Source organism: Mauremys reevesii, linkage group 3 (assembly GCF_016161935.1).
Source record: "Mauremys reevesii isolate NIE-2019 linkage group 3, ASM1616193v1, whole genome shotgun sequence".
Classification (NCBI taxonomy): Eukaryota; Metazoa; Chordata; order Testudines; family Geoemydidae; genus Mauremys; species Mauremys reevesii.
The window spans coordinates 38728342-38749305 of record NC_052625.1 but is presented as its reverse complement, the minus strand read 5'-3'; the positions used below and the strand labels follow the sequence as shown (position 1 = coordinate 38749305).

At 38.3% G+C, this 20964-nt stretch overlaps 1 protein-coding gene across 2 annotated transcripts in view; it reads left to right on the top strand.

The window, feature by feature from the left end:
• LRPPRC (leucine rich pentatricopeptide repeat containing) overlaps positions 1-19067 on the top strand; it is a 161141-nt gene extending 142074 nt beyond the window's left edge. For both annotated transcript variants that reach the window (XM_039529687.1, XM_039529688.1), the window contains exons 32-38: positions 3932-4136; positions 6566-6705; positions 6869-6984; positions 10200-10274; positions 11479-11563; positions 16947-17089; positions 18906-19067. In XM_039529687.1, the coding sequence (XP_039385621.1) occupies positions 3932-4136; positions 6566-6705; positions 6869-6984; positions 10200-10274; positions 11479-11563; positions 16947-17089; positions 18906-18974 (833 nt within the window). In that variant the 3' untranslated portion in view covers positions 18975-19067. The remainder of the gene's footprint in view (positions 1-3931; positions 4137-6565; positions 6706-6868; positions 6985-10199; positions 10275-11478; positions 11564-16946; positions 17090-18905) is intronic.
• The last annotated feature ends 1897 nt before the right edge of the window (positions 19068-20964 follow it).

The following is a 20964-nucleotide window of genomic DNA, read 5'->3' as shown; positions in this document are numbered from 1 at the left end:
TCAGACATGCAAAATTTGTGCTCCAGAACGAGAGAAAGTACAGGCTTTCAAGTGCGTTAAAATTCACAGCACAAGTCATTTTGCTTTAGAAATTAACATACTTTAGAGCATCTGAAACAATTCCCAGCAGTTGCTTCTTTCATATTGTGTTGATTGTGTGAGATATCAGATGAGTTAAATTGAGTGTTAAATGTACATGATTGTGAACTAAATGATTATAATATTGATTTAAAAAACTAATTTAATACTTTTTAATAGTTCACAATACCAATAGTATTGAAATATACATTGTACTTTTCTTTCCTGTTTAATTTAATATTATAACAGAAATGGTGGCTGAGGGAAGCACATGGATGGGACAAGATGGTGGAAAACTGTTATGCAACTTTCAGCTCTTCAGAATCATTTGTTTTGCAGTTTGATGTCTTTGTTTTGTTGGTATTGGGAATAATGGAAAGTGGGTGATGCATCAGGACTGAACAATGCTAGTAAAGTTAGAGCTTCCAGTCTTTCTCTGAGCACTTCTGAAAAATCTGGCCCTATGAGTGTGTGTGTACATCCTCACATTAAAATTTTTATCAGAGTTTTATTTACTTGGTTGCCAAACTCTTCTACTAAGAGTTCATTATTTAGGACTGGAAAGCCCTGCACAAACAGGGTATTGAGTCAGTGCAATTGCCTATACAGCAGAAATATTTTCCTATTGATATATTTCCAATACTACTCTAAAACGCAAGAGAAACTAAATGTAAACACAAATAGCAAAATGGGGAACAGTTTGATTTTTAATCTGAGAAAATCAAGGAAATTCAGATTTGTAGCTGCCATATCATCCTTAAATTAATTCACTTCACTGTGCTCTGATGTACCATATATGTGTGTAGCATTGCCTATGTTAAAATGTTTCTGCAATAAGTGAGATACATCATCTCACTGTGTTTTCTGTTGCCCGTTTCAAATTCCTTGGTTATTTTCCCCCTGACGTGCATGCAAGGACCCTAACACCAACTCAGACTCAGTATGGTGAAGTGGAACTCCTTTTCTTCCCCATCTCCAATTCATCTCTTACTGTTGATAGTCCGCTATTTTTGCAGTCAGACAGGCCTGCAACTTGTCGTCATATTTGATTTCTCTCTCCCTTCTGCTTTGTCCTCAGTCCAGCATGGTCCAGGTTTTGCAAGTTCTTTCTTTAAACTATCGCCCGATACTTTCTTTCCTCATAACCCACTACTGAATCCTTGGCCAATACTCTAGTCATTTCTTAGTTTGACTATTGTAACTTCTTTCCCTCGGCATTCCAGATTCTCTCATTGCACCACCTCAATTCTGTCCGTGTGCTGAAAAAATCCCTCCTCCTTGCATGCCTCTCACTCTCTTTGCTTGAGATCTGCATTGGTTTCCAAGAATTAGTGCCATTATGCTTGGAATATCCTCCCTGATCTTGTCCATTATACAATTTCAGTCCTTCAAAACTCACTGCTTTCAGTCATTGAAACCATAGCCGTAGATCTTCTTCCTTTGCCCTGATTTTGGTAACCTGTAAAGTATCAGAGGGCTAGCTGTGTTAGTCTGGATCTGTAAAAAGCGACAGAGTCCTGTGGCACCTTATAGACTAACAGAAGTATTGGAGCATAAGCTTTTGTGGGTGAATACCCACTTCGTCAGACACATATTCTTAAATATAAAGAAGTGCAGCTTCCATCAACAAAAATGGTTTCTACCCCTTTCCCTGCAGAGAAGGCCTTGAAATAGTAAACTGATAAGCTTTCCATCATAGTTATCATTTAGTATAGATGTGCCTGAAAAATATTTCACAGACCAGCCCCAAAATGCAGAGGCTTCTTTCTGTTTTTGCCCCCTCCCCTAACGTACTGTTTCTGACTTCCACTCTGGCCTGCTTCCTGGATGCTTCCCCCAAATTTAAATATACTAAGTAAAAAAAAAAAAGAGACTAAAAAGAGCTAATAAGATGCGTGAGTAACAGTAAGTGTATTGTGATTTTTCACTGTTGTAAACTTTGTTCCAAGTATCTCTTTCCATCCTTTCTGTGTGACATGCCATGTACACTTGTAGTGCTGTATAAAAAGATTTGTATCCTTTGGAGAGCTTAACCCTTCTTAAAAGATGTATCACATATTTTTAGTAAGAACTAGTTTGTATTAAATAAAAAGTTTTAGAGCTTTGTTTTGGGATTGCAGGCTGTAGAGAAAAACATGGTCAAACATGAAGGTGAACATTGGTTTATGATAAACATTCTAAAAATGTTAAATTCTTACTAGTCCTAATGTGAATTTACGAGTTTTTGTAGGTGGTGTACTAAGAAGGACATACCGAATGCGTTTGTTGTTGCCTTTAGTAGTTTTTTGCAATGTTGCTGGGTTTGTGTAATGTTGTATAAGACTCTTCCTATTCCTGAGAAGGCCAATCAAGCAACATCTGAACTGCTAATGGGCAACACTTGGGATAGGGAGGAAAATTTGAAATTTTCCTCCCTAAAATTTTCAGGTAATTCAGTTTAGTTTTCAGGTTATAGGAATCTTGTCCTGCATGTCTTTGCTTAAGACTGTCAAAACAAGATGCAAAACTAAACCAGGGTTTGGAGTTTGCTGTGGGGATTAGGCATACTGTACAGTATTTTCTTTGGCACTTACCCTGGCGGGCTGGGCTGGTTTGTTTACCTGCTGCATCCGTAGGTTTGTCCAATCGCGGCTCCCACTGGCCATAGTTTGCCGCTCCAGGCTAATAGAGGCGCTGGGAAGCGGCGGTCAGCACATCCCCTGGCCTGCGTAGCTTCCCGCAGCCCCCGTTGGCCTGGGACAGTGAACTGCAGCCAGTGGAAGCCCTGATCGGCCAAACCTGCAGATGCGGCAGGTAAACAAACTGGCCCGGCTGGCCAGGATGCTTTCCCTGGCGGGCCGCATGCCAAAGGTTGCCGATCCCTGCTGTATAGAGAATCTAAATGTTAACACTATTCATGAATGTGTATGTGTTGTGGTAGAAGTGTTATCGTTTGGTATTATAATTATTACCTTTGATTAATCCTACCTGTGCTGGTAAGCAGTGAGAGGTTTTTACAGGAGGGGTCTGTCTTTCTTTTTATGCTTGCTTGTGTATAATGTAAATTGAGAACAATCATAGTTTAGAGGAATGTTTAGTGGAGAGGATTTTGTTTGTTTTTTGTTATTTTAAATTAGTGTGAGAAAGAGGATTGATATTGAAGCATGTTGTTAATGTGGTTTTACTGCTTTATAGGTTGGCAAGATTGCTCTTCGGTTTTCACAAATAACTGATGTATGGTTTTTAAACTTGTGTGTAAATTCATATCATGTAGTTTTATCCAATATTGTATTTTTTCTAAAGCCTATTGAAAAGAAAATTAGTGTGATTTCTGGATTCTAGCGATTTTACTAATTTGATGTACTTTATTTTAAACAAAATATCTTTGCTAGGGTATCCAATATTTCCAATGGCAAAGGCTTCATAACAAGAAAAACTGGGTTACAATCTGTTTTAGAACAATAAGTTAAAAACTTCCAGGCTTCAGTGAGGAGTATGAGGGGGGGAAATATTCATAATATGGCTGCTTTCCTTGGATGTGATGTGCCAAAAATATTGTTTAGGAATCCTGTCAAGGTTTTCCAGCGAACAAGGTTTGGAGGATTTTATCTTCCTGAGCCTAATTGTTAAACATGAAAAAACCCTGCTGATACCTTCATGTATATACTTGTTTAATATTTTATTTAATTGCAGCTGTTTTAGGGCTACTTTTCTGTGTGTGTGTGTGTGTGTGTGTGTGTGTGTATATATATATATATATATATATATATATATATATATATATAATATTTTAAATAGAACAAGTAAGGCTAATAATAAGGTTTGCTTCTGAACTAAAATCTTAATTTTCTTTCTCCCTTTTCATTCTGACTAGATGCTATGTCTACTCTAAAAACAGTCCTTGAAAGTGACATGGTGCCTATGCCACTAGCTGTGACTCGGCTTATTCAGGCTCTGGCTATGAAAGGTGATCTGGAGAGCATATGCACAGTTGAGAAGATGGTAGAAAACCTGGCAGCCTCAATTGGTTTATCTCGCATGCTTTTTGTCAATAACACTGTATTGGCTCACATCAAGAAGTAAGTACTTGCAAGATTGGTATGGCTTTTTTTGTACAAGGAGGGAAAAGTGCTCTGTTGCGCGTTACTTCTGTTGTTTTCCTTCATTAAGATTGAATGGATACTAGATTTCTGGCCAAGTTGGCTGCTGTTCAGGTTTCTTTTACATGTACAGTGTAGCCTGGAGATCATTTAATGAAACATACGGGCTGACTTGCAGCTACTAGCTGGGAGAACTTTGAGTGACATCATGATGTAAAAATCTATGTACTTGCCAAACCCTGCCTACCTAAATTCACCCCATAGCTTCAGCTGATTGTAATACTTCCTGTCCTCAACTGTTGTGCATATTATAGTGCTCATTTAAGGCCTGATGCAAAGTTTATTGAAGTCTGAATGCTGAAAATTAGGGACTTAATCAGTTACGGTTTTGCCAGAGTTAAGTGTAGTGTGTGTGCAAATATAGGACTTGAAAGCTTACCAGACACCTATAGTTCTAACTGGAGAACTGAAACTACTAGCCATTCCAGAGGTTGTTATGAAATGTAGAGGTTGAGTGTGCACTTTCCAAAGGTATTAATTAAATAACTTGCCTTCCGTGTGGCTACTAATCTATTTTTCATGAACGTAAAAGCTATAAGAAGAGTATTTTAAAAAAAATCCATTTGCCATACTACTGTATGACCACAATTTCCATTGTGTTATGTGTCCCCTAAAGTCATCCATATACTTTGACTCAGATTTATAGCTCCATGGTCTGGCATTTTTATTTTAACTTTCATGTTGGTTCTTTGCTCACTCATCGTCTTTATGTATCTTCAGTAGGTTTCTGTGAATTGACTTTGATTTATTTTTTTCTTTTAAACTTTGAGCTTCTCAAACTACCTCAGTTGGAAATAGTCCTCAGGAATCCCACATTCTGTTATTTTCTTATTTATTTGTACTTTTTATTTCAAACCACTCTCGCAAGATAGAGCTAACTCTGTCCCTAATTCAGCAGGAGAGCTGTAGAAATATGTAATACATAGCAGATATCTATGATTGCCTCAGGCATTGAGGCCCAGAAAAAATACCCAACTCAGGTATTTGGAACTGCAAGATGATTTAAACTGGGTGGGGAGAGCCAAGCAGGCCTGTTAGTATGATATATAGTGGCTGAAAATAATCTTACTTTAAGGACCCAATCCTGCAAAACCTTTAAGTTTATGAGCAGTCTTTTTCTACACAAGTAATTAACTTAAAGTGATGTGAATTGATTATTTGCATCAGAAATGGGAACTCGTGTGAGTATGGTTTTGTGGGATCAGTCTCTTAAATAGGATATTGTACTATATTTCCATGTTCTATCCATGGAGGAATGTCAAAGCCCTGTCATGTATTTATCCTAAATTGGAGTGATTACAAGAACTAGATAGATCAGATTATACAGAGGTATTTACTGCATAAAACAGTGTAATCAGTTTTCTTTCTCTTATCACACTAACTTCAGGTTAACATAGCAGGCTACATGCAAAGACTTCAGATTTTCAATAGCAAAAACCTTGGTGCCCTTTCCTTTAAAAAAAAAAATTAGTTAGCAAGTTGTGGCATTCAGCAACAACAGACGTTTATGGATATTTAAATATCCATTATGGATCGGAAAATATTCTTTTGTGAGATGGATTTCAAAGTAAGTGTTTTCAGTGGCTTATAAATGCTGAAATATGCTGTATTTCTAATTGACCAAATATTTGTTTTGCTCAAATTAAAGAGTCCTTTCAGTTCTATTATTATAATTATTTTTAGAATGGATTGAGGCAAGGTATGGTCATTTAAACTCTTAGAACACTAAATGTAGACTTGGCATTTTATGAATACTGTACCTTATGCCCATGATTTTATTAGAGCATGCTACAGTGTACTCCTTGCTAAGTTAAAACAGACCATAGACAAAGCTGCTAAAGAAATTACATTTAATATCATTTTACACATCCAGAAAGACATCTATGAAAAATTCAGGTAAATATTGAATTAAATATTATAAAAAAATACTCTTTGAGTTTTTTGTATTAATTATTCAAATACCATCCCTTAATGTTTTATTTTTACCCTTTAGGTTTGCAGAACACCCTTTTTAAGTAGCTAACCAGCAGTCATCTTTGTTTAATACTTAAAAAAAAATAAAAAAAAATCATGTCAAAGTTACTTTAGCATTGTACAGGTCAAAGTTCATTCCAGAAAAAAATTGTTACTGGTGATTTTATCCATTCAGCCATAAATTTGTTTCACTTTGTGTTGTTACAGTATCTGCATGAATGGAGTCATAGGTTCTTTTACCATTGCTACTGTGTGTAATATTAATGTAGAAAAATAAAACATTCATGTACCTGCTTCTTTTAGTTTGAGTTCTAATGTTAGAAACTATGCCAATGCACCTTTTTTTTTTTTTTTTTTTTTTTTTTTTTTTTTAGCAATAACCTTGATATGGCAGTGGAATATATTGAGCCTTTGTTTATCTCTGGAATGCAAAATCCTGATTCACCAATCACAAGTATGTCCTATGTGTTTAGAAAGGTGATTGAGGAAAGACTGGAGCCAGCTTTGGAAAAATGTAAGTTATTTGTAGTGAAATTAAATATGCTGGTTAAATAGAAACATTATTAAACATAATTGCATATAAAATCCTGCCTTATTCAAGAAAAATCATGCCAGTAAAGTTTCTAAAAGTGACTGTTAAAATGAAATATATTTCTTACATACCTGTCATTTTGCAGTAAGTGCCATGGCAGAGCGATTGGTCAATCAATTTGGAGTTTACAAACCTGCCACAGATCTTTTCCTTCAGTATGTGGATGCAGGAAGAGTGGATGATGCCAGATTTCTACTACAGGTAATAATATGCCAGGAGAGAAATAGTAGTGTTCTGAGCTTGTCATAAGTAAATTGAGAAATTATCAAACGTCGGTGTGTGTTAGAGTGCAGTGCACGGAGTGTGCTGATGCTAGTGCACCTAAATTACAATGTGAATTGCAGTAGCATGGCCTGGGTAGATAGTCCCAAATTATAGACTAGTAGTTTTATGGGTGCCAGCGTGGGAAAAGAATAATGGTTTGTTTTCCTCTAATGTGAAATGCCCTGAAACAAGGGAAGGAGAACTCGTATCTCACTTGAACTCCTGTCCTAGGCAAGTGGTTCTGCACGAATGCTCAGTTATATAGCAATCTCTTCTTGCAAAAGAACAATTTTCCTTTGATCTCTCTAATTTCTGTAATACTTTAAATACCATGCATCTCTATAGCTACACAGCTTGCAAACAAAAAGTGGGCAATGTTTCCTTTTTAAGTGCAGCATCTCACTTGAATACGCAAACATTCTGTATGGTTTATGGAAGGTTTATTAAGAGCTGAATTTGCTTTCTATTCACTTGTGCGTCACAGACGCATTAAATGACAAATGCAGGTCTCTGTGGCCTACAGTCTCAGTTAAATTAGCAATCTTCAGCGAATGAGACAACTGCATTCATGCCATTTTAACAGTGCTAAATATAAAGCTGAGCCAAATGCAGAAAGAACTGTGGGTGATAAGAGCTGCCACTGGCAGTATACACAAACAGGCTCAGACAGGGAGTCTCTTCCCAGCAGGTGGCAGTCAAACAATCACAGTGATCCTGCAGATTGCTGTGTTTGTGTAGACTCCCTGTGTCAAATTGAGGCCTGTTACCAATTTCTGATAGTAAATAGTACTATATTCACTTAGGTTTTTACCAGCTGCTAAGTACTTTAAACAGTAAAAGGAATGGAAAATCTCCACTTTATTCATTCTCTTTTTATTTTTGTTGTTTTTTTTTTTTTAAACATTCAGGAACAGTTTATTTTATTAACAGGAATAAAGCTAGTGAAATTTCATCAGTGATAGTTGCTATAGGAGTAAACATATTATTTGCACATTACACACTGTGGAAGCATCTTTTTTTATTATTATTATTGTTTACACAGATATATTGGGTATCTGGGCATTATTTAAAATGGGCATGGTCAACTTAAAAATCACATAATAAGCAAACCTATTTCTTCACTTATTAATCATAACATCATAAATAGTTAAAATTGAAAGAATTTTAAACATCCATTTTACATTTCACTATTTAATTATTAGCATTTCTCTTGGATTGAACAATGCAAATCAGTTGTTAGTTTAACCTTCAGGTTCCCACGCTGGATTGCAAATACAGCAAGAGAGTGTTGATTTAAAAAAAAAATTATTTGGAATTTTCTAGAAGTTATGGAAATAATTCCATCTGTACTTTAGGTGTAAAATCTTATTACTGCAAAATTGGAGCTTGTTGTCCTGTATATTAGAGATAGCTTCTTGGGTAGATTTTGGTGATGTATCACAAAATGTTGATTGTTTTAGGGTGTTGGGGGAGGTTAAATGTGGACATTATCAGGTAGTTTAGACCTTAAATTTAGGGTGTGAAAGAGAAAATACTTTTTGAGGGTAGGGGAAATGTCAGTGGAAACCATTTTTACTTGGGTTTAAACACTCCTATACAATGCTGTAGCTCAAGTAGTGCACTAATATTTGGAAAGAAGAAAGTGATATTTACCAGCTTTACATTATCCAAACTGTATGGAGTGCAAAAAATAACCCAACAGCATAAATGTTGAATCCTTTTCATTGTAATAATCTAAAATGATATTAGGAACACATGTGAGGACATAATTTTTAAACATGGTCTTTAATATGTCACCGACCTCTTTTTAAAATGTGTAGTTTTTATGGTGGTACAACATAAATTATATGCTGTGAGAAGCTTTTTACTGTAATTTTTACATTTACCATTTTGCAAGTGAAGATGTTCCTTACCTTTTAAAAATATAAAACTTTTGAAAAAGATAGATATTTGTGTTGATATCTTAGCCTGTGAAGGGGATATGCAAATATATTCCTACTATGTTCTATTCCTCTTAAAAGAACTGAGTTCCCAGAGTGACAGTAGGTGAAGATGGCAAGTACCAGTAGCAATAATATTGTAAGTTTCCCCACAGAATGCTTTTACACTGTCATCATAAAGCAAATATTTGACAGAACACTTGGTCTATATGGATTTCAGCGTTTCATCAGTTTGCCTTTCCTTGATAGAATGAGGTGTCAAACAATAACCTTTGCACCTGGACCTTCAAGAACTTGTCAAACAATATTATATACATAGTATATTCTTAATGCAGTGGAGAATTATTTATTGTTCATGCATGTCTAAAATATCAGTTTATATTATAAATTCATTTTGTGTGTGTATATACACTCCCCAAAGTGTGTTTGTTCCTACTGTGCATTTTAGTATTTGTAGTATGATTTAAATGTTATAAAAAGCAATGTGTATTTTAAAGTGTATAAGAATGACACTTACAATGAGCATAAACTAAAATATTGTCCTGCATATTTGATTTTACTATAGTTTCTAAGATGGGATAGACACTTGATTTATCTGGTCTGTCACATAAACTTTTTTTAAGTTTAACTTTTGTCTCTCTCAAGCACTGGCTGTCTGTTGCAATGAAAGCCTTTTATAAAATAGAGAGATTGAAATCAGTCCTTTTGTATGCATAAGTGTAGGTAATTATACTTTAAAGAGAACTTGCTTTGTACGTTTTAATTTTTATAAAGAAACGAGCAGTTATCTCCCTGACACCTTATTAAATGTATAATTAACCTTATGATCCCTAGCTCACTTGTGAATGCTTGGCAGTATAATTGGAGAGGAATAGTGTTTCTTTTTTCCCCTCTTTCTTTTGCAGACCTAAACCTCATTTCTGTGGGATGTTAAGGCATTTAATTTTTTCTCCTTTTTCTTTTAAACAAACTTCATGCTTACCATGCCAAGGACAGCATTTACAAAAGCTTGGCATGGCATGCACTTGTTTTCATTTGGGGGGTATTTTTTAATTAATGGTCTTTTATTAGGCCTTGCTGCTAGCTAATGATATATTACTGTATTATTGTGAACCTTTTTAATTGGAAATGTTCACCTTAGCCAGTTTGTTTATCAAGAAGCTACACTCACTGATGCTGTTTTAATTTTTCCTTTTTTTTTTTTTTAAAAAGAGGTGTGGTGGAATAGCTGAACAAAAGAGAATTCTGATGGCTTTCATTGCTAAATCTTCACAAAAACCAGGACAGGTATATTTTCATGAATGTAATTAAATATATTAACAGCATTCTTATTTAATCAGTCCTGGATAACAACTTTTGGATGAGTTTGGAATTTAGAACACTTGTTTATTAATGTGTCGCAAGAAAGTTTGTCAGCCCAGCAAGAAAGTTGAGCCAAAGCATACTAACAAGGTTAATTACTGTGGTGTTCAAAGCTAGCTTTGATCAGACATTGCTTTTTCTTTTTCCCATACAAAATATCAACAGTTTTTACATTAACTTCAGAGTACATCATTAATCTATAGAACTCGCATCAGGAACCCAATTTATTTTATTGTGAATACTAAATGTGCCTGGGTGTTTATAGAATACTATAATTCTGTTTCTCGTTCTCAATATGTAACTTCACACATTTTTATTCAACTTCCTCTTACTCAGTCCAGTATAACTGTCTGTTTTCTGTACTACAGTAAGCATGCACATATTTTCCAATGTGAAAATTTGAGCTTATTTGTTAGCTGCATTGTAAGATCACAAACCAGTTGACCAGGCCAATCACTGTATAATGAGGTTTGTATTAGAGGGCACATTTCAAATTAGGGCATATCAGTTTTATGCACATATACATGGTTGCATGTGTGTGCAGGTTCTTGCATACACCCTGATTCTACATAATTTGAAATCTGTCCACATATTAAAAAAAAGTGAGGAAAGAAACTACTTTGTTTTTAGATATAGATTTTATTTAATTTGTATTATGATTTTGTACTTACAGGGCAAGAGTTTCAAAAATTAGAAACTATAGTTAGTTTCTTAAATTCATATTTAGGTAGCTTAATGAATGGCCTGTTTAAAAAAAAAGGGGGGGGGGGAGGGCAACTGACCAACAGCTAGTACTAGGGCCAATGGGAGCTGATGGTTGCTCTGCATTTTTGAACATGGGGAAGTGAAATTCTGGCTCCATCAAAGGCATTGGCAACACTCCCACTGACTTGAAAAGCCTAATAATGGATTTGGGAAACTATTTTTAATATTTTGGCCCCAGTTTTTCATGCTGCATGTGAAATCATGAAAAGAAATGTGAAGATCAGCCGTCAAATTGAATAGTCCAGTCCTCTTATAAATTTCATCTGAAAGACTCAGACATAATGGAAATATAAGTACCCAAGTTAGTATAGCCCTGTTTTTTAAGACCTATTGTAAGCACTGTTGTATGTATTTATTTTCCTAGGGGCAGAAAATCAAGACACTGCTAGATCTGGTTCCTGACTTCCCAGATATGGAAATTGTATACTCTTACCTCCTGAAATGTCACGGTAACTTATTACATTTGAAGTTTCTGTTTAGTAAGGAGCATATCTTGAGGCCTTCAGAAGGGCCATGGAAAGACTCAAAAGCAGTTAACCCAGGAAAGTTCTGCTTTGCAGGAGGTGCAGGGTGTCCCAGACATTGAGGAGAGCCACTTAAGAGGAGTTCACTTCCTCCTCATGCATTGATGTGCAGTGTACCACAGTAGTTGTCACAGTGGCTGTGGCAAATGGCATGGATAGGGGAGTGGCTAGTGGATCCCTGGTCAGAACTCTGCAGGGGAAGTGGCAGATACTGCAGTAGTATTGTTTCCATGGCCTGAAAGGGAAGAGAACTTATGCCTTAACTCCAGCAATATTTTGCAACACTTAAGTGATCTCATTAGTCCTGTTGGAAACACACCATGAACACGGTGAATGTTGTTTTATATCTCTAAAATTTGTATATATGGGTGCTAAAGTCAGGCTCTTGGGAGTCGAAGTATGTCTATAACTGATTTTCAGAGATGCTGAATAACTCTTCCTTTTGTAGAAGTCAGTGGGGAACAACAAGTGCTCGGGACCTCTGAAAATCAGGCCACTTATTTGGATGCCTGACTGCAGCATATCTAAAGTTGAAATGCCAGGACATGCAACCCCTTTGACAGCGCACAGCTAGAATCTTACATGCCGCTGTGTCCTGAGCCTACCTTACTGTGACTCGGAGCTCCAGTTTTATTTAGAGAGAGATAATGTAATCTTCTCCATGAGTATACAGTACAAGCAAAAAGGAATAAACCTCTCAGCAAAATGTGTCAAAAATGGAAAATCAAAAGACAAACAACCACCATTCTCCCTACCAGATTATATTATAATGTTGTTTTTAAAAAAATCAGAAAATCTTTATTGAGAGGAACTGTAGAGGTTCTCACACAGTAAATATGCCACCTATCACTGCAACACTAGTAACCTCATATAATTCAAAACAATGTAGTTACTAACAAAACAAACCCCCCAATGATTCTTCAATTCAGTGGCCTCCTTCACTGGTTGGTAGACCTTATCATATCGCCATCCAGAACTCTGCTGCCTTCTGTTCACTGAAGGTCACCTAACTCTGGCAAGACACCAGTGAAAGTAAGCTCCATAAGTGAATGACCACCTGCTTGAAAATTCCCTGCTTTTTGTCCTATGAGGTGGTATTCCAGGAATAGACAGCAGATGCGTTTTAACCAACCTAAACTGTTGTTACCTCTGCATAAGGGAAGAGCCAAAAATAATGGTCCGATAACCAGCACCATAGTTCTTGGAAACAAATGGGTAGCCACTACAGAGCTTGGAGCAAAGATGTTCTGTGCTCACAGTAACCTGCCTTGCTCTGAAGGTAGCATTCTGAACCAGCATTGTGAGGTTTTTTTGTTCTTTTTAAACAACTATTCCCTGTCCTGTTTGCCCAAATAAAAATCCCATCAGATAGTGAACTTGGTACGGCTATCTGTTTGTCTTCCTTTAGAACTTCATGTAGTTGCCTAGTTCCATGTTTACCAGTTTTAGCAGATTCCTGGTACACTTCCCCATCTGATCTACTGGATATCTATTGGGACTTTAGGGGTGAGGGGAAGAGAGAAGTGTGGGTGCACATGCCCTCTCCCCAAATACATATACATATATATGTTAAGGGCTGCTATAAAGAGGACAGTGATCATTTATGTCAGCTGGAAGACTGTGTTTGTAAATACAAGGACTAGAAACATGACTTAAAAAAAAATGAAAGCTTAGATTCTTCACATTTGTGCAGCAACCTTAAAAATAGCAATAATTTAGCCAGTTTTGCAGTCACATAATTTTGTTATAAATGAGGTCATCTTCTAAGATAACACAGAATTACCTACAAAAGCCACGGGAGGGTCTTTTGGCATGAATATGGCAGCTAAATCTCACTTCTAAATATTCAAAGATTTTTTAACAGATAAGTCACGTCCAGATGGTGACTTCTTACAAGTAATCTAGAAGATCTGAATTCTTTGTCCTACTAAATGTCCTTTTTTGATTGTCTGGGTATCTCCCTTTCTTTTTAGGGACCCTTTTCACAAATCGTTCTACAGAAGGTGGTTCAATCTTTGCTGAATTTGACCTTATATTATTGATAGCCTCTAGCCTTCCCTGAATCCGAATTGCTCATCCATCTGTAGGCAGCCTTGTGAAATTCTACTCATCCAGAGTAATTGTTTGTTGGGCAAATAAAATATCATTAGCTTTCTGTTACTGTCAGTCATCATGATAAATTGTAGGCAAGTCAATTTTGTACTAAGGCGAATAGTTTCCTAAGAGTTTTGCAAGCTTGTGGTAGGAACACAGGCCACCTCTTCCTACAGAGGAATTATTTTCTATTCTGAAAGGAAAGTGAGGATTGACTATTGCAGACATCTCCAACTATGAACAAGTAAGGGGGCGTTCACTTTTTTGTTCTTATCTGAAATGTGATCCTCCTCTGGGACTGGATTCTTGAATGTGGCAAAAAAATTCCTTCAAACTGCTTTTCTTTCAAGAATGGAGAATTATCAAGTGAAATCTCAGTTGTGTGGTCCATTGAACATAATCCAGGTGTTAGATCTTTCTCATTTTTGTTTTTCATACAATAGATACTTCTAGTTTAAAGAAATGGGAAGTTAACAATTCTATTATACTTTCATTAAACCGTCACATTGTGCAGGTTCTGTAGCCTCCCACACTGAAAAAGAAGTTCACCCACTCACCAGGTGTGAGTGGGAAGTTTTTCCCTGGTGAATGTAGGGTCTAAACTATCAGATTCTACAGAATTTAAGCTTTCTTTTTTTAAAAAAATGAAGTTTCTAACATTTGTGATTCTTAAGATAACTTCCAAAGGTGAACAAAATATTAACCACTACAGAAAGGTCTTCCTGAGCCTACAGAAAGGCCAACTCCAATTCTTCTGCTGCTTCTGCATCAACCAACCAGCAGCAAAATTAACATAACAGAACTGGACAGTTTTACTGCTGTTAGAACCCTGTTGGCAGCAGCAGACCTGTCAAGGATCATTTCAACTTCATGCTGCCTGGGGAAAGCTTTGGATAGTAGCAAAGTTAATCATGGGCAGGAGGACGGAGGTGGACACAAAGGTGTAGGCTGAGGGAGGAACAAATGAGCAGAGACCACTTTCTTTCTGCTTCTACTTCTATTTTAGAAGGAAGAGAAATAAAGCTATTTCCTTCCAGTAGCAAGAGGTGAGTGGAGTTTCATGTTTGTGAGAAATCTATTAGCTAGAGCAGGGATGGGCAAACTATGGCCCGCGGGCCAGATCCGGCCCTTCAGGGCTTTGGATCCGGCCCGCGGGATTACCCCTGGTGGTGCTGCGGGCCCGGCGCTGCTCTCAGAAGCAGCCCCCGGGCCGGGAGGCAAAGGGCTCCATGTGCGCACGCAGAGCCCTCTGCCCCCCCCCGCCTCCCCCAGGGGCCGCAGCACTTCCTGGAGTGGCGTGGGGACAGGGCAGGCATGCAGGGAGCCTGCCTTGGCCCTGGTGTGCGCCACTGCCACCCCGGAGCCAATTTAGGTAAGCGGCACCGGGCTGGAGCTCAAACCCCTCCTGCCCCCCGCCCCCCAACTTCCTGCCCTAAGCCCTCTGCCTGTACCTCGCACCCCTCCTGCACCCAACTCCCTGCCCTGAGCCCCTTTCTGCACTCCTGTGCATTCCAACCACCTGCCCTGAGCTCCCTGCTGCACCCTGCACCCCGTGCACCCCAACTCCCTGCCCTGAGCCCCGTCCTGCACTCCGCACCCCTCCTGTACCCCAACCCCCGTCCCTGAGCCCCCGCGTACACGCAGCACCCCCTCTCTGCCCCAATCCCGTGTCCTGAGCCCCTTCCTCCACATCCCGCACTCCACCCCCCCTGCCCTGGCCCTGCATACAATTTCCTCACCCAGATGTGGCCCTCGCCCCAAAAAGTTTGCCCACCCCTGAGCTAGAGGCTGATACAGATGATGAGCCATGTATTCTATACACCTCTATCCGATATAATGCTGTCCTCGGGAGCCAAAAAATCTTACCGCGTTATAGGAGACGCCATGTTACATCGAACTTGCTGAGATCCGCCGGAGTGCGCAGCCCCCCCCGCCCCGAGCACTGCTTTACTGCATTATATCCAAATTAGTGTTATATCAGGTCACGTTATATTGGGGTAGAGGTGTATCTAGAGAAACATTGGCAATCTCCACAACAATTAGGCTTTAAATCAGTCTCTTTCTTAAAGGTTAATATCTCAAGAAGAGATTTGCTCCTGGTTGGTAAGATGGAATGGACCTACTTTGAAGGAAAAACCTGTTTGGAAAAAATATAGAGAAATGTATTGGGGATATTCTGGAATGGGAGTGTTCCAACACGTTTTCTGAAAGTTCTGTGTTCTCCTTCCACCAACACACACTATATGTTGTGCTAGTGAATCATTCCCTTCTAATGACTGGCCCACAGAAGAAAAACATTGCTGCTGCTATGGTGATAGCAAATGGAGAGTCTCCTTTAGTTAGAGCTGTAGAGATTTGTATCTTTGGAGCTGAAGATGCTGGAGTTTATCCCTCTTTGCAGATGGTACAGTTTTAACATCTGAACGTGATGTGATGCCCATGTGAATACAGATTTTTGTGCATTTTGTGCAAAAGGGATTTCCAAGTAGGTAACTTTCAAAGTGAGCAACAAGCTCAGCACAGAGTTCTGGATCATGCCATGATTATTTGAAAGGGAAAATGAGTCTGCAGTCCACAGACCTAGGATTCACTGATCTGAACTGCAATACAATTGGTCTCTATCATTCACTCCAGTAAGAGGTCATTGGCTCTACAGCTACATCTATGCTATGAGGTAGGGGTATAATTGCCAGCTTGTGTAGACATGCACTGGCTGTCCTCAAGCTAGCATGCTAAACATAGTGTAGCTGGGATAGCATGAGCAGTGTCAGTATGCGCTAGCTGTGCTGAGTATGCACCCACAGGGTTCCGGTGGGTTTGTAAGCGGGATGGCCATATTACTCTGGCTACACTACTATTTTTAGCATGCCAGCTCAAGGAGATTTGGCATGGGTATGCCTACGCAAGCTGGGAATCTCACTCTTTAGCTTATAGTGTAGATGTAGCCTAAACATCTCAAGCCTTAGAATGTTTTTCTTCTCAATGTGCAGCTCTTATCTCTATCTAGCAAACGCCAAAGGAATCTGTCATCCAGCCTCATTGCAAAAGAGAAAAGAAAATTGCTTTGTGGACTGGATTTGTTTTTTTATTAATATTGTGATGGTCGAAATGGCCTTAAGAGTTAGGAAACTAGAAGTGTGTTTGTCATGAAGTGTACAGCTGAAGAGAAACTGTTAACAGACATCTGCTGTAACTTTTATTTTTTTTCCCTTAGCATTAGACAACGACGTTGTTTCTGCAAAAATTCTGTTTGAGAAAATGAAGGCTGAGAATATTCACACAGATGAGATATTTCTAAAACGTTTGGCAATTCTGCTGAAGAATGCAGGAGAGCCTGTCCCGTTCACTGAACCCCCTGTGAGTGTTTTTTCTGATTTAAAAAGAAATAGCTCCACAGACTTGTATATGTTCCATGTTAATAAAAGAAGTTGCATACTTAAATGCATAGGGATTATATTTCCATGGAGAACCCTCAAAGGAGTCAATGTATGAAGTGCTGAGTTTTGTAGGTACAGTATTAATCTGCATCGGGTTTGATTTATGGGAGAAGAGAACCTTCTGAGGCTTTTTGTATTTAAAGTACAGGATCCTTATCGGCACTCATCTACAGGTGTGTGTTTATCAAATATCCTTGGGGCATTTACCTCAGTGTTTCAACTTAAAATTATTTTTAGAATGTGTATTGCAATAACAATTAAAGGATTTTAGTGTCTGGTAATTGCTTATTTTATTTCCAATGTACATTATTTTATATTGCAATAGTACGATGGGATTTTAAAGCTGTAGAATTAATTTTCCCATTGCAGCTTAACTCTTACTGGCTTTACTAATAAAAATACGTAGCTTTGCCCCTTTATAAATGCCCCTTTCGTGAGGGCAACAGATGCATGAAACTGTTTTGGGGAGAGTGAAAATATGTTTCCTCCAGTGCATTCTTTTGGCAGAGAGTCTACAACAGGGGTGGGGAACCTTTTTTCTATCACGGGCCAGTGACCCGCAATAAAAATCAATCACTGGCCACACACAGCCCCGCGAGAGGGAGTTGGGAGCGCCGAGGCTGGGGCTTCCCACCCACGCCAGGGCGAGCTAGCACTTGTGGTTCCAGCTCCACGGGTGGGGGAGGAGTCTTGGGGCTTCCTTCCCACGGCGGGGAGCCGGTGCTTGCGGCTCCAACCCCACAGGTGGGGAGCGCCGAAGTCCAGGGCTTGCCACCTGCGATGAGGCAAACCAATGCTTGCGGCTCCAGCCCTGTAGGAGGGCGCCCAGGCTTTGGGCTTCCGGCCCACGGCGTCGAGACTTACCGTGGGCTGAATAAAATTAAGCAATGGGCCGGATCCGGCTCGTGGGCCTTAGGTTCCCCACCCATGGCCTACAAATACCAGGGTCTGAAGAGTTAAGATGATTTCCTTCCCTTGATCTATGCTGCTTAGAGTACATATTTTTGATTAGTTGCTGTTTCCAGCCTTTTTGATTTTTTTAAATCCATTTTTTCTGCCTTTTTTCTAAGACTTTGTTACATATAATTTCTCTGTATGTTTTTCTTTACAGTATGTAGTAATAAGAAACTGTTCTCTCCTTCCTTTTTCAGTTTTGTAAACTGGATTAAGGGCTAAATGCTGCCTCAAGATACTTGCACTAAACATTTTCTAGGAGCAGTTTTACGCAGCTTGCAGTAGTTTAAACCTCATTTGGGGTTCTTTAGTTTAATTTTAACACATATCACATCACTTAATACCTTTTTTTTAACCTCCTTACTAGCAGTGAAGATGGGGGGGTTCCTATTTCAATGTTCTAATGTTCCTCCACTCCATTTTCTTATTTCTTTTCTCATTTAATATGACTTGATGCTTCTGAGATGCTTTCTTTATTTTATTCATTTATTCTCAAACACACAATTGCAGATTGAGGGTGGGAAATATCTTGATTTTTATATAAGTGAAAATTTTTTATGGTATTTTCTTAAGCACTTCATGCAAAAATTTTCTTTACTCTTTTACTCAACATAAGTATTTTTCTTAAATTATTCTATAAACCTTGACATAGGATAACTAGTGCATAGCATATAACAATAAATAGATTTGGCTTTTCGCAGGAAGTGTGGGGGTTTATTTACGATTAGTAACTTTCAGTGCAAGAATATTGATTTTTTTTTCTCCCTCTTCTCTATTTATAGGAGTCCTTCCATTTTTACGGGAAGAAATTGAGACAAGAAAGGCAGGAAATCTCCTCACATGATGTATAAATATTTTCATGCTTTGGTTGTTTGTGACTGTGAAAGATGTTGAATGTATTTAATATTGTTGGAAAAAATAAAACAGAATTGAATATGTAATTACTTCAGTGTAATATAATTTACTCAAACACAGTTTGTGTTTTAACCCTGGCCTTCAGTGACTAAACTGTAACTGAGACATGCATTTATTAGTAGAAATGCTGTTTACTCCTGTAGAGCTGCTGACTCAACAGTAGAACAGTCACTTATCGCTGTCATTCTTTTATGTTTTACCTGGTGAAAGCTGACTACACTCTGGCTCCTGGTTCCACTGAAGTTTACTGTAAATACCCTATATGTAACTCACGTTTCAGTATGGCTCTGATCCAAAGCCCAGGGAAATCAGTGAGCCTTTCCATTGACTTCAGTGAGCTTTGGATCAGGCTTAAAAACAGCAAATTCCATGTCTCTTAAGAACCACCAGCTAGTAGCTGAGACTGCTTTTGAAATAAATTGTCATTCTAATGTCCACTGCAGTGTGAAGCTGTACATCAGAGTTCACAAATATATTCTTGTTAGTAAATATACATGCTATAAATTTGTGGAAAGGTAGAAGCTGCTTGGTAATACTTACCTAGAACTGCACTATGCTGCCTTTCCCTTCCTTTGTTGGGTCTCTGGACAATGTTCTGTGAATTGTTTGTTTGTTTTTTAAGTCCACTTTCTTTTCAGTTAATTTGTACCTACTGTGTAGATCAAATAAAACTGCACACATTTCAGTTTTGTTTCTCCTTAAGTATGTTCTACATGTCTTAAATATTCCTCTTCTTGCTAACCGCTCGGGTGGCAGAGGTAAAAGTGGGGTCAATATTTCTACCTCTTACATTAGTGAATGAGCCATGTTGTGCTGCAAGCCATTTCATAACTACATGTTGCCACTGCTACTAGTCCACTTAATTCCATGCTGTGTGAAAATCAAGGACAGGGGTGTCTAATAAAGCAATGGAGGGGAGTGGCCGTCACTTCCAGTGCAAGGGCAGCATTGGTAACTTGCCAGAAGACTGAGGTATGTGTTTTATTTGCATAAGTATTTGTAGCAATTTGCATATCTAAATCTCATGGTTAACAGTGCAAAGTCCCAAGATGTTGAAGATAAGCATTGTGCTGTTAGCTACTAAAGGGAAAGAAGGCATAGAGAATAAAACATACCTTTTACCATTGTGAATAAGCAAAGAAAAACCAAAAATTTCTGCCTGTGAGTATTCCATACGGTAGAGTGTGTCTGTGTACAGAATGGAATAACTCTCAATGGATGACTGATGGCATATGGGTGAATCTTTTTTATTTTCCAAATATCACTAGCAAATGCACTTCAGATAGAAAACAATACTGGTGTACAGTAAAATATATAGTGGCCTCCATATGGCCTCAGAGTTAAGGCCTGGAACTGAGAGGCTTGACATACGGGCTGCCAATGACTTACTGAGAAATCTTAGACAAGTCACTAAATGCCCCCTAGTGCCTCAGTTCTCAGTTTGGCATGATGAAGATTACACCTCTCTGAGGAAAGAGAGGATAGTATAAAGTTGAATTCATAGTTAAACATTTCAGGATCTTTGGCTGGAAGGTGCTATAGAAATGCAAGAAGAAAAAGACAATGCAAAACTACATGTCTGATGGTCCTTATCCCAAGCAGTCTTTAAAAATGTAGAATTATGCCATTGTTTTAAATACCCATATCGAGTTAACAAAGCACATTTGCTAACAAATAGAAATAGAGCTTCTATCTTGAAGTTGGAGTGAGATCTATTTAACCTTTGTCCATAAATATTGTAAAATGCAGATTTCCAGCGCAAGGTTTATTCGGAGCATTAAAAATAATCATCCAGTAATAAATGAATGATCTCTCTCTGACTGTTAGGGATATATAACATGATAACATCTTGCACCAAGGTTGTGCATAGCATCAGCTGATGGGGTGAGGCTACTATCAGATAACTGCCATTTAAAATACAGACAC